The 13,514-nt window shown below is 34.2% G+C and overlaps 1 protein-coding gene and 1 pseudogene across 1 annotated transcript; both read left to right on the plus strand.

Annotated features, from left to right (window-relative positions):
* The first annotated feature begins 305 nt into the window (after nucleotides 1–305).
* On the plus strand, nucleotides 306–1,148 carry LOC121999621. The gene has a single exon (XM_042554279.1). The coding sequence runs from the start codon at nucleotides 306–308 to the stop codon at nucleotides 1,146–1,148; it is 843 nt and encodes a 280-aa protein (XP_042410213.1).
* Nucleotides 1,149–5,832: 4,684 nt separating this feature from the next.
* On the plus strand, nucleotides 5,833–9,548 carry LOC121999622 (annotated as a pseudogene).
* The last annotated feature ends 3,966 nt before the right edge of the window (nucleotides 9,549–13,514 follow it).

A 13,514-nucleotide genomic window follows, 5' to 3' on the forward strand; every position in this document is an offset into this window, starting at 1 on the left:
ACATTAAATTTAGATGTTTGTTATAATAGATGTTTTTCTAGGCTTTAACTGCAACAGCACATTTGACCAGGGAACAAGTAAGGTGCCATGACAAAAAATGATTTGGAAAAGTAAATATAACTCAACATCATATTCATGCCTTTTAAGAATGTTTTTATGGACTCTCATTCATGTTATTTTGGTGGGTGAATCTAACTCAACATCATATTCATGCCTTTTAAGAATGTCATAGCTTTTCATTACATATTGGCATACAAGTAAATATTCCTTATCCTTTTTTATTTGATGCTATCCTAAGGAAGCCGATGGACAAGGCGTGGATGAAATTACCAAGATATAGCCCAGAATACATTAATGGTGTTGAAGTTTTTCTGAATTATGCGTACACAAAAGGAAACCCCCAAGGAGTAGAGATTTTGTGCCCTTGTGCTAAATGCCACAATGCATTTTGGAGGACAAGGGCAGTGGTGCTTGATCATTTAATTGGATACGGATTTGAAAAAGGATATGATGTTTGGGTTCGTCATGGTGAGGGGCTAATAAACCCGATGGATCTCAATGGTGATATGGATGATAGAGAGGATGCCATTGATGATATTGATGGACTATTGTATGAACAATTTAGATATGTGGCACAAGAAGAAAATGGAGGTGGCGAAGGCCCTAATGAAGATGCTAAAAAGTTCTATAATCTACTTGAAGATGCAAAGCAAGAGTTGTACCCGGGTTGCAAAAACTTCACTAAATTGTCATTCAGTATTCGACTGTATTTGTTGAAGTGCCTTTATGGTTGGAGTAATGCATCTTTCAATGCTTTATTAGTGTTGTTGAGAGAATCTATGCCTCAATTGAATATTCCCGATTCATTAAACAAAACTAGAGGCATGATAAGGGATTTGGGGCTTGATTATAAAAAGATTGATGCTTGCCCTAATGACTACATGCTATATTGGAAAGATCACGAGAATGACACCTCTTGCCATGTTTGTGGAGCTCCACGATGGATTGAGAATGTTGAAGGAGATCGCCAACTTGAGGAAAATAAGAAAGCTTACAAAATTTCCGATAAAGTTTTGAGACACTTCCCCTTGATTCCTAGGCTTCAAAGGTTATTTTTGTGTTCAAAGGCAGCTGGCTCATTAAGGTGACATGAAGAGGAGCGTTCAAAGGATGGAAAGTTAAGGCATCCCGCGGATGGAGAGGCGTGGAAAGACTTCGATAAATGTCATCCTAACTTTGCCAGTGATTCACGAAACATAAGGCTTGGATTGACCAGTGATGGATTTAATCCTTTTAGATCCATGAATGTGTCTCACAGTACTTGGCCTGTGGTTTTGATACCATATAACTTTCCACCTTGGTGGTGTATGAAGGCTGAGTATGATATGCTATCTTTATTAATCCCTAGCCCGCAATCACCAGGGAATAACATTGATGTGTACCTCCAACCATTGATTGAGGAGTTGAAGTTATTGTGGGATTCAGGAGTAGAAACATATGATTCTTCACTAAATTAAACTTTTCAAATGCGAGCAGCTCTATTGTGGACTATCAGTGATTTTCCTGGGTATGCTATGTTGAGTGAGTGGAGTACAAAAGGGAAATTAGCATGTCCTTGTTGCAATTATAACATTAATTCAACTTATTTGAGGTATAGTCGAAAGATGTGTTATATGGATCATCGTGTTTTTTTGCCTATGGATCATGAATATAAATCAAATACAAGGGCTTTTAATGGGAGAAAAGAATCCAGGCCTCCACCAACTTTGTTGAAAGGGAAAGATACCTTAGAATTATTAGAAAACTTCAATAATGTCTTTGGAAAGATGCAAAAAAAAACTTACCAATGGTCCTTGGAAGAAAAAATCAATTTTTTTTGAGTTGTCATATTGGAAGCACAATAGCTTGCGCCATAACCTTGATGTGATGCATATAGAGAAAAATATATTTGATAATATAATTGGGACTTTGTTGGATATCCCAGGGAAGACAAAAGATCATGAAAAAACTCGTTTTGACTTACAAGACATGGGCATTAGAAAGAAACTTCATCCCAAAGAGACAAATGAAGGTAAAAATATAATGTTCTCAAAAGCATGTTTCTCCATGACTCCGAATGAGAAGACTATTTTCTATGGTGTTTTAAAGAAAGCAAAAATACCGGATGGTTGTGTGTCAAACATCTCAAGATGTGTTCATGTTGCTGAGAAGAAAATTTATGGTTACAAAAATCATGATGCACATTTCATTCTACATTACTTGCTACAAGTAGTTGTGAGAAGCACAATGTCCAACCAGGTTTCCCACCCTTTGATTCATCTTTGTTCATTTTTTCGTTGCTTATGCCAAAAAGTAATTGATATGGGGGATCTTAATATCTTGCAATCAGAGATTACTGAAACACTTTGTCAGTCGGAGACAATTTTTCCTCCTAGTTTTTTTGATATAATGGTGAATTTGCCTATACATCTAGTGGACGAGATAAAATTAGGAGGGCCAGTACAATTTCGATGGATGTACTTTCCAGAAATATATTTAGGTAAATTGAAGAGTTATGTTCATAACAAGAGTAGACCAGAAGGTTCTATTGTTGAGGGATACTTGGTTGAGGAATGCTTAACATTATGCTCACGATATTTGAATGGTGGTGTAGAAACAAGGCTTAATAGAATGACAAGGAATAGTGATAGATGTGATCCTTGTGAAGTTGGCATTGGTCATTCTATTGGAAGTGCAAAAGTAATTTCTCTGGAATACAAGTTAAGGAGTCAAGCCCACCGTTACATCTTGTTTAATCATGATGAAGTTCAAGAATTCATTAGGTAAGTAAATCTATTGGTTGTTGGCTTTAATTATGTTAAAAGTATTTAACATTCATTTTAACAATGCAATTTCAATTGTAGGGAGCATGAAAATGTAATTACAAATGTTAAAAAAAGAAAGAAGTGGAGCAAAGCAAAGAGTCAAGGACAAGATTTCGTTAAGTGGTTCAAAAATCGTGCTTTGATGGATGATGTACCTGACCACCTTAAGGAGCTATCTAGAGGACCAAATACAATTGCAAGACGTTTTTCTAGCTATGTCATTAATGGTTACCGGTTTCATACAAAGCAACGTGATGCAAAACACAAGACACAAAATAGTGGTGTTTCGGTGGTGTCAGTGACCCAAATCTTTGCTAGCACTAAAGATGAAAATCCAACAACAAAACCAATAGCATACTATGGATCAATTATTGAAATAATTGAACTGGACTACTATGGTAGTTCTAAATTTGTGTTATTTCGATGTGATTGGTATGAAGTTGAGGACGACAAGTATGGGTTGACTTGTGTTTACTTCGATAAGAGATGTTATGTAGATGATCCTTTTGTGTTGGCTTCTCAGGTCCACCAATGCTTCTATATTGAAGATCCTTTTGATGCTAATAGAAAATATGTTATGAAGACCGTTCCACGAGACTTTTTTAATATGAAATATGATATAAATTCAAATGCCCAGGAGTTATATCAAAGCGAGCCGTCAAATCATGCTGTAAATCTAGCTATAGTTGATTCCAATTATGAAGTTGAGTTGGTCAGGGATGATATGCCGACGACGGTTATTGAAAATCCATTGCTTAAGTCAAATATGGTGGAATCCGAAGATGAATTAGATTTTGATGTCACTTTGTCGGAATCCATGGATTAGTCTATCTGTACTGATTTTATTTTGTGAATTCAATAGTAACTAATTAGTCTATCTGTACTGATTTTTTCACTTTTTGCGCCAGACATTTAAACACAATGAGTATCTTTTATTTGTTCCAAATTGCTAATATTTGCTTATCTGCTATTCAAATAGCTTCTTTACTTTATTTGTTCTAAATTTCTAATATCTACTATTCAACTTGACTGGTTCTAGAGTATTGTGTTGGTGGTGACCTCGTGACATTATTGAAGCAGGTGAGTGTGTTTATTTTTTGCAAACCAAGATTTTTTTTTTCCATATTGCATTTTGATTGGCCAGATGATTGAGTAGTTTCACCTCTCTAGCAAGCTCCCATCCTAAAAACAAAGGTCATGTTCTTAGTGGTTTATTTTTTGCTATAAAAGGCGTTAGTGTCCTGACAATTTCGCTACTTCTTGACTTGAGAAACTTCAACATTCTTCTACCATAAGAAAAGCAACTTTACAAAAATAGCTCTTATGATGGACTTAAAATCTTTGTAATTTTTTGATTTCGTTTCATTTCATTTAAATTGACATTAGTTACATATATGTTTTAGTTACAATGATAACCTGCTAGTTGCCAGAAGTTACACCTATCTTCAACCTGCTAGTTGCCAGAAGTTACACCAAGGAACTGAGACTGAGGAAAATAATATACTGAAGGGTCTTATAGTATGTGTGCAGCCCTGCCTCCAAGCGGACTTGTTCTCCCCTTTGGTGCATGTTTACACATGTTATGTTCTTGGAAGATTAGTTCTTCCATAGTATTCTTTGTTTAATTTGGCTTGCTAAAAGTTGATTGGCATTATGATTCATAGCTATTGCCTTTGTAAACATCATATGTTGATTCTTATGGTAGAAGCATTTGTATATTCCTCTTTTGTGACAAAAATTGGGAATTAAACCAATCTTGAGAGTTTCTAACTAACGTAAATTGTTGATAAACAGGAATCTTGGCATTGGAATAGTTGCGTAAAGCCCTCTTCAACATCAGATATCGATTCTTATTTTTTTTGCTTAATACTTGATCCTCCGATTTCAGAAATGATTTTAAATCACAAGTGTATGAGGATTTGGTTTCTTTTCAAACTTTTCTTTATTACTTTAAGACATGATCCTTCAATCACAGAGATGATTTCTTTTTCCTCGGTACATAAAACATACAAATGCACATGAATTTTGTTTAATATCACAATGACAATATCCGTACTGCGTATCAAATGATCAGAAGGGTATGACAATTTTGTTTCTTCTTATATCGTACTTGTACGCTCAAGGCATGATCCTTCTGTATAAAGACAATTTGATCCTTCAGTATAGAGATGCTTCCTTGGTTGGCTCACTAGTTGTTTTCCTCAGTCTCATTTCCCTAAGTTCTCTAGAGACAATTTGATCCTTCAGTATATTATTTATCTTATAGTATCACCAATCTCTTTGTTTACAGAAATTTGTTCTTAATTCCAGTGCTTTTGTTCTTAATTTTTCATACATTGTCTCACTTGTTATGTTATTGTTTTAATCATTTTATGTGCTTTTGGTTTTTTTTTCCTTTTTTAGAAAAATGAACAGGAGAATTGATATTGAACCTCATCAATTTCAAGTTAAGTCCAGTGCTGAATTGCTCAAACTATATAAAGTAAAAGTAGAAGGTGCCAAGAATATGAAGAAAAACAAAGAATCTACTTCAAAGCAAGAGCCAAGGAAAAATTCTACGGCTGGAAGTGCAGTCCAAGAAGCTAGAAATACTCAAATACAACATCAAAAGAAAGACCAAAGGAAGCAGCCATTGACCACTACAAGTGCAATTCAACAAGGTGCCAAAAATATGAAGAAAAACAAAGAATCTACTTCAAATCAAGAGCCAAGGAAAAATTCTACTGTTGCAAGTGTAGTCCAAGAAGCTAGAAATACTCAAATACAAAATCAAAAGAAAGACCAAAGCAAGCAGCCATTAAGCACTACAAGTGTAGTTCAAGAAGTTAGAATGCAGCAAGAAAAGTTAGAAGTAAGATCTACTTTGATGCAACATGGAAAGCAAGAACAGAGGAAGAAGCTATTAGCCATTGGAAGTGCAATCCAAGTAGGAAGATCTACTCAAACACACCACAAAAAGCAAGACTAGATGAGGCAATCCTTAGCCACTGGAAGTGAAGTCGAAGTTGGAGGATCTACTTACATTCCAAGTCAAAAAGACCTTGATAACCATGCATTTTTAGTCCAACCTGAATCATCTAAGAAGATTGATGACCAAAATGACAGCTTTTGTCCAAATAATTTGAAGAGACAACTGAGAAATACAATAGGAGATCATGGTCAAGGATCTACGGAAGAACAACCAGCCTCTAAGAAACCAAAGGCTACTTCAAAGTGTCCTGCTATATCACTTGAAAAATATATTAATAACCATAGGGATCAACTTGAAGAAGAGGAATTAGAAGATGAAGAGAGTGAAGAAAATGACATAGAACAAGAAGTTGAAGGGGATATCAACTTTGAAAATGAAGAAGATGAGGATACTAATGACAATACAACCGAAGGTAACATTTTTTCTAGTTTAAGGGGATATCAACTTTTGATTTTAACTCATTTGTGTTTTAAGTGTCTTTGCTTATTTTAGACATTATGAAAATATGAAATTTCTTGTTTATTCGTAATGTTAATTAGGGGCAACATCGAAGAGAAAACGGGGAAAGACATTGTGTAAAAAAGTTCATGAACGATCAATAAATGATAGACAAGAAATCATCTTGAATAAAGAAGGAGAACCCGTTGGACCAGACCAGAAGACAGTTTCTCAACTTAGTAGTTTCTTGGGAACAATAGCAAGAAGTGCAGATTTGTGTCCTCTTACTTACACAAATTGGAAAGCTATACCAAACAAACAACACATGGAATTATATCAATGTGTCAACTTTTTTACTTTTGTGTTTCTACTACATGTGTGTTTTAGTATTTTTATAAATTAGATCTTTATAACTGCATTACTTTTCTTAGCAGCAAAAATACATCATTCCAGAAAAAAGGGAGAAGGTTGTGTATGGTATTATAAATGATGCTTGGAGGCGATATAAATGTTGGATTAAGAAAAATCATTTCACCGAGTATACAACCATGCGCGAGCGACTGAAAAATCGTCCTCAAGACATACCAGAAGCACACTTTAGAGTGTTGATGGATTATTGGAGACTTGAAACCATTCAAGTAAGATACATATTTTTATAATTAAGTAATATTTTATATTATATTTTTCATGTTTGATAAAATTCATTTTTCATTGATGAATTTAGGAAATAAGTGATCAAAATGCTAAAAATATTGCTCGGTAAAAATGAAGACACTGTGCAGGGCCTATAAGTTTTGCTTGTATAAAGGAGAGATTGGTATTCTATTCTATTTGTTATAAGCATACATTTAAATTGGCCTAAATTTAGTGCTTAAATCATTGTTTTTTAGTGCAAGAAAGGAGGATAAAGAGTCTCCAACTCAAGCTGAAATGTTCATTGAAACTTGACAGAGTAAGAAAGGAAAACAACTAGATCAAGAAACAAATAATGCAATTGTAAGTGTTTCTCTACGCTTTACATGTCAAATGTAATTATTCACTATCACAATTAACATTACTTATACAATTGCTAGACAAAACTTCAAGACTTGATTGAAAATTCTGGTGTACCTTCTACTGAGGCTTTTAAGACTGTATTTGGCAAAGAGAAGCCAGGGAGAGTGAGATGCTATGGAAGAACTACAACACCTATACTCTTAAAAAGAAATGAAGAAATAGCAGAAATTGAGAAAAGGCATGCTAATGAAGTCAAACATTTAACTGATAAGGTGCACGAGATAGAAGCAAAACATGAAGAGATGGAGGTGAAACATAGTAAAGAGATGGTGGCAATGGAGCAAAAATTTCAACTTCTTCTAAGGACCATGTTAAATCAAAATGACTCAAGAGTAGACATGGAGTCTTTGGCAGCTTTGTTATCTCCATGTGATGCTAATAGTGGTCTACGTTCATCCACATCTACTCATGCTCCAAATAATCCCAAGGTAAAAATGAAGTTCATATTAAATAAATATTTTTGGAATTTGTTCAAATATTTATGCACTCAAGGCATAACTTGTGGTAATTCCCTTTTTCAATAGACTTATTGCATCCTTGGTATACCTATCTAACTTGACTTATTGCACGTAACCTCTTGACTTATTGCATCCTTCAATAGACTCCAAATTTAGTTATTAGTTAGATCTTCATATTTTGTCCTTGGTATACCTGACTAACTTGGGGTCTCGACTTTCACTGTGTTTGAAAATTGGAACAGATAGCTGGATCTATTTTGCAAAATGTTGCATCTTTTACCACCCCTACATTTGCGATAATTACTTTGTACTGATTTTAGGCTGTTTTTATACATAATCACGTGATAAATTTCAAATGTAAATAGTCAAATTCAGTTGTGGGTATTAACCTATACTGTCACATCTTTTCCTCTAGGAGTCACCTATTCTTACCTGGTAATTAATGTGTGTAATCAAACAAAGACACCTGCTCAGGGTTTGGCAAATGAAAATTTAGGTTTGGGCTAAGAACTCATTGACGTACTAGGATTTGAGTTTGAATCTTCATGATGCAAGGCATCGTCACCGGACCATATTATGGATGCCCTAGTATGTGTGTGATATTCTACCTTTGACCTTAGGTATCATTTTAGGCTCTGAATTGGTTTAAAGACTCAATTACAGTAGCACAGGCCTAGAAGAAGCAATGCAAGGAGACATGCAAATTATAACCAATAATATATACACATATTTGGTTGGTCATGCTATGAGTGTCACATTACAAGCATTGAATATGCACCAAACTAACATCTGTAGTGGGTTAGATAATATCAGTTCTCATTATGCACCTAATGTTTTCTTTGTAATTCTACAATATTCCTTTTTTTGTGCTATACATATGTTTTTTTTTAATATTTTCTATAATTAAATGTCTTTTCTTAGACTTGAGCAAGGCTTTGTGGTGTGCGAATGTCTAATGCTTTGCCAAAGACATTGATGCACCCAGAGACTTTAGTAACTTAACAGTGGCCAACTCGAGTTTGAGGAATACAATCTTTTGTGGTAGTCAGCTAATCTAAGGTCTGCAATTGTAGTTTAATATTCTCTATTCTGCTATTTGATTCCAGACTCCATTAACCACTACTTTCCTCTAGGATTGATTTTTTTTCCTCCCTGATGATGCCAAGCATCAATCTGTTGTTTCTTATCCGATTTGTCTGTATGCTATTCACTTTGCTACTACCTCCAATGTCTGACCCCTATCCAATGCAGATGATGGTATCAAGAACTCAAATGGACCTAATCTATAACTCGATGCCAAAAGAATATTGCTTTTATGATATGATATCACGCCTATTTTTTCTTATTGACAACACTTCTGTGTTCACTCAACATGAGTCATGTCATCAATATTTTTCTCAGTTACCCCTGTGATATCGGATTGTTGCTTTTATGCATTTTACTTCTGTGCTCACTCACCCCTGTGATATCAGATTGTTGCTTTTATGCATTTTAGTTTCTGTGTATTTTTCTCAGTTATCAGTATGAATCCAATTATGTCATTCAACATGAGTCATGTCATTACCATGAGTCAACATTTATCTAATAATTTATTCAACATTTATAACTCTCTAGTAGCTATGCTTTTTTAATTATTATTTATGATGATTGGTGAGGTCTTAATATTTTAAATTTTATATACAGGATCCTAATATGGATGGTGATCATGTGGATGAAGATCAAATGTTGGACATAGAAGTGGAAGAAGATGATGCTATATAGCTTGATTTTTTTAGTACAAGTACTGATAGTGGATGAAGGTCAAATGTGGATGCAGATCAAATGTTTTGATCAGTAATGATAGATGACAAATGATTTTATATTTTGTGTGCAAAGATTTAAATTTAAGGTAGAGAAATATTAAGACAAATGTGGATGAAGATGATGCATACTTTGTTAATTAGTATATTTGTTTGAGTATTATAATATTTTTTTTTGGATAACAATGTAATTAATTTTCTTCAATATGTATGTGGATGATTAATATATTTTGAGCATGTTTTTCTTTAATTGGTATAATTTTCTTCAATTGGTATATTTTCAGTATTAATTTTTTCTGTTGCTATCAACGACAACAGTTTTCCTCTATTGTTATCAATAACCACGGTTTTCCTGTGTTGCAATCAAAGGCAACGGTTTTTCCTGTGTTGCAATCAAAGGCAATGGTTTTTTTTGTTGCTATCATAGATAACGGTTTTTTCTATTGGAATGATTAAAAAACCGTTAGCTATATTCATCAAAGGCTGGTGTTTTTTTTTATAGTGTTGCGAATTATTAGTAAAATCGTTGCCTAAACAAAAGGCAATGGCTGACTATACCACGGTTTAAAAACCGTTGTCTAAAGAAAAGGCAACGGATTTTATACTTTAGACCACATTTTTTGGACGTTGCCATTGGTGAAAAATGTTGTAGTGTTCCCACAGGTGGCGCCCATATGATCCTATCCGAAATTGATGAAGACAACTGGCTGGGGATGTGGTTCTACGGTTGAACGCGTGAAGACTCCGCTCTGCCCTGTAAAACCAAGAACGGCGGTGCCAAACCAAGGAAGGGGTCCCAGCGTTGGCCCTCTGATACTCAAGTCAGTCATCAGTAACAATGAAGAACAAAGAAGACTATAGTAGCAACAAGAGCGCAATCACAAATAATGCATACCTTCTATGTTCATGGACCCCCCTTTATATAGTGGTCTTGTAGTGTACATGCATACTTCCAAAGCGCATACACATTTTTCCATTTTTCTTATGAAAAGATAAGTCAGAAAAGTGTCTCTGACACCATTCCTTAACAGCGCATGCAAATCCCTGACATGACAGTAGAAGCTTCCACGGTATGATTTGTCAGCTAATCATGCCTTGTTGTTAGCGGCACCAATTCCCAGAAGGATACGATAAGCTAAGCAAGGGGTCTCATTACTTGGCCGAGCGGGGGAGCCGCTTGGCCGGGATTCCCTGCCCAATCGTTCGAGGTTGTTCTTCTCCACGGTCGTTCGACACGGTAGGTTATTCCTCGTATGGTCAGATAGGCAGTCCGATCGGACTAGTCCTTATAGGGTTGTCACGGTTGCGAACATTCATCCTTCTCTCTTTAGTCGTCTGGCTATCGGGGCGTTGCTTGTCGCCCGATCGGGCAAGCGATCTGGACGAATGAGCCTCCGGACGTCACCTATTCTTGGGTCCTCCTTTCGTCGAGCGCCCGATCGGCTCTTTGCCACCCGTTTAGCCAATTTTGATGACCCATTGATTTTATATTTTTAACCGTTTTAATTTTGACCTCTATATCAATTATTTTTTTTATCTTTGACTCGTCATTGATAGGTTCCTTTTACCACCATATCATGAGACATCGTGTCTAGATTGATTCATTTGGACGTGCCTGCTTTAGTGTAGGCAATTAGATAAACATGATAAATAATCATGGTCTGACGGTCATATAATCGTTGGGCGTTGGATTTGAAGAGAACGACGTATGTAATAAATATCACGACATATTTCAAATTCATGATGGAGAGTTTTTTCGAGACGATCGGCGTGCAATACGTAACCGCAATTAAGTAGAGGTTCATACCACAAGGGAAGAAAAGAAGGAAGATTGATTCGAGGTAAGAGGATTCAAAAGGCTTATGTTAAAAGCTAAATTGACAATTGCGGCCCAACAGACATTAGAACCGGCATAACGCATGGAGGGATGGAGAAAATTTCAAATAGAAATAATTATTATTTTATTATTTTATTAAGAATATAAATATTTATTAATTAATTTTTGAGGAAATCTAAAATTAACTTATGTTAACATGTTTTTAATTTTTATATGAAAATAAATTTAAAATTTATTAGTAATTTTTTTATATATAAAAAATATATGATTTTCTTTAGTTCAATATTTTAGGATTGATAATAATGTAATTTCTATAAATATCTTATGTCGATGACATTATAAAATATATCTTTCTTTATTTTTTGATATTATAAATATGTCTTATGTCGATGACACCCTAGGAAGCGAGCAAAGTGTCACTTTTAAAAAAGACTCCGTCCGTATCTTCTTCGTAGCGGATTACAGTATTACATGAATGAGAGAGTACAAATGATATTTCCCCGTCGGATAATCATAAATTGCCCCAAAGGCTCAGTGCATGGTGAATCGTGAATAACTATAGAGATTCAAAACTATGAAAGATGTATCCTTACCCTTCACTCATGACAAGAGCAATGTGAACTCGGAACAAAGGCAGTGTTTATTCCGACCACAATAACTTATCATATCTAAATCTTGATCTGAACTAGACTATTGATCTTCTAGCTGCCGGTGCCGGCCAGCGTGATTGCAGTTCTTTCTTGGTATCCATGCGCACGTAGCAGAAGATCCTCTCATACTGACTGGACTAGAGTGACAGGGTGAGGGAAAGAAGTACTCCTCTCTTGCTGGTAAGAACTTATCTTGTAGAGCTTGGACAGAAGATTCCGATCCGGAAGTATTTTGAATATATTACTTCCTCTATTCATGCAAGAAGACAACTTCTCTGTTGAGAGCAGGATCATAATTAAATTATAAAATCACCGAATTTTTAATATAATCGATGTGGGATGCAAGAAAAGAGGAATATTTTTAATGTATTTATAAGATTATTTATAATTATTTTAGATGAAAATCATTCAAATCACACATGAGTAAAGACATAATGTGCATTAAATTTGTCCCATTTTAATTTTATATTGTTTTATTTTATTAGTTTTTAAAGATAAACTATAGATTGTACATTGAAGTAGGTCCAAAAAATAAAATAAAATAAAATTGGTTTCATAAATATGATATTTTATGAATCCGAAATTTTTTTATTGAATTGTTTGATTTGAGTTAAACAAATTGTGGGCTGATGACTCCAAAGATTATTTATAAAACATACGGTAAATTTGATTTATGGTACCTTGATACATCATAGAGAATATTTATCCTAGTACAGATTAAACATCTAGCAAAATATTTTTTGGTTCTACTGGAAATTAACTCCCAGATCCATTATAATGCATAATCATATAAATACCAATTGGGTGCGGGGGCACGATAATTTGATTTATTGGATAATTGATAATTAGTCAAATTGTAACTCAAAACATAACAATTATCAATTGCAAACTAAGTTAAATTAAAATACAGGTATCAATTATGAACAATATAGCAAAATTAAATTTTATATAAATAAATATTTTAAATTTAATATCAAAACTAATTTGAAGTTTTTATAATGAATCTTAGGGCATCTGCAGTGAAAGATTTATAGCATGTAATTTATACTATAAATCTTTTAATATAAATACTTCCCCAGTGGGGTTTATAGTTTTTTTTATAAATTTGTATCAAAATTTTGGGACCAAGTTTATAAAAAAAATAATGGAGAGAGGATATTGAGAGAATTTTTTAAAAAATGAAATTTTTAAAAGAGAGAGGTTTTATGATAATAGAAAGTGGCTTTTAAAAAAAGTAAGGGAGTGTTTGGTTTGTGTTTTTCACGCTGTTTTCTGTTTTCATTTTCTGGAAAATGGAAAACGCGTTTGGTTTGCGTTTTCCATGTTCATTTTTAAGAAATGTGAGAGCATTTTCTAAGAAAACGAAAAACGTGAAAAAATCATTTTCTAAAAAATAGAAAACGTGCATTTTTCAAAAAATGAAAATGAGGTAAATCAAATG

Source organism: Zingiber officinale, chromosome 7A, assembly GCF_018446385.1.
Source record: "Zingiber officinale cultivar Zhangliang chromosome 7A, Zo_v1.1, whole genome shotgun sequence".
NCBI lineage: Eukaryota > Viridiplantae > Streptophyta > Magnoliopsida > Zingiberales > Zingiberaceae > Zingiber > Zingiber officinale.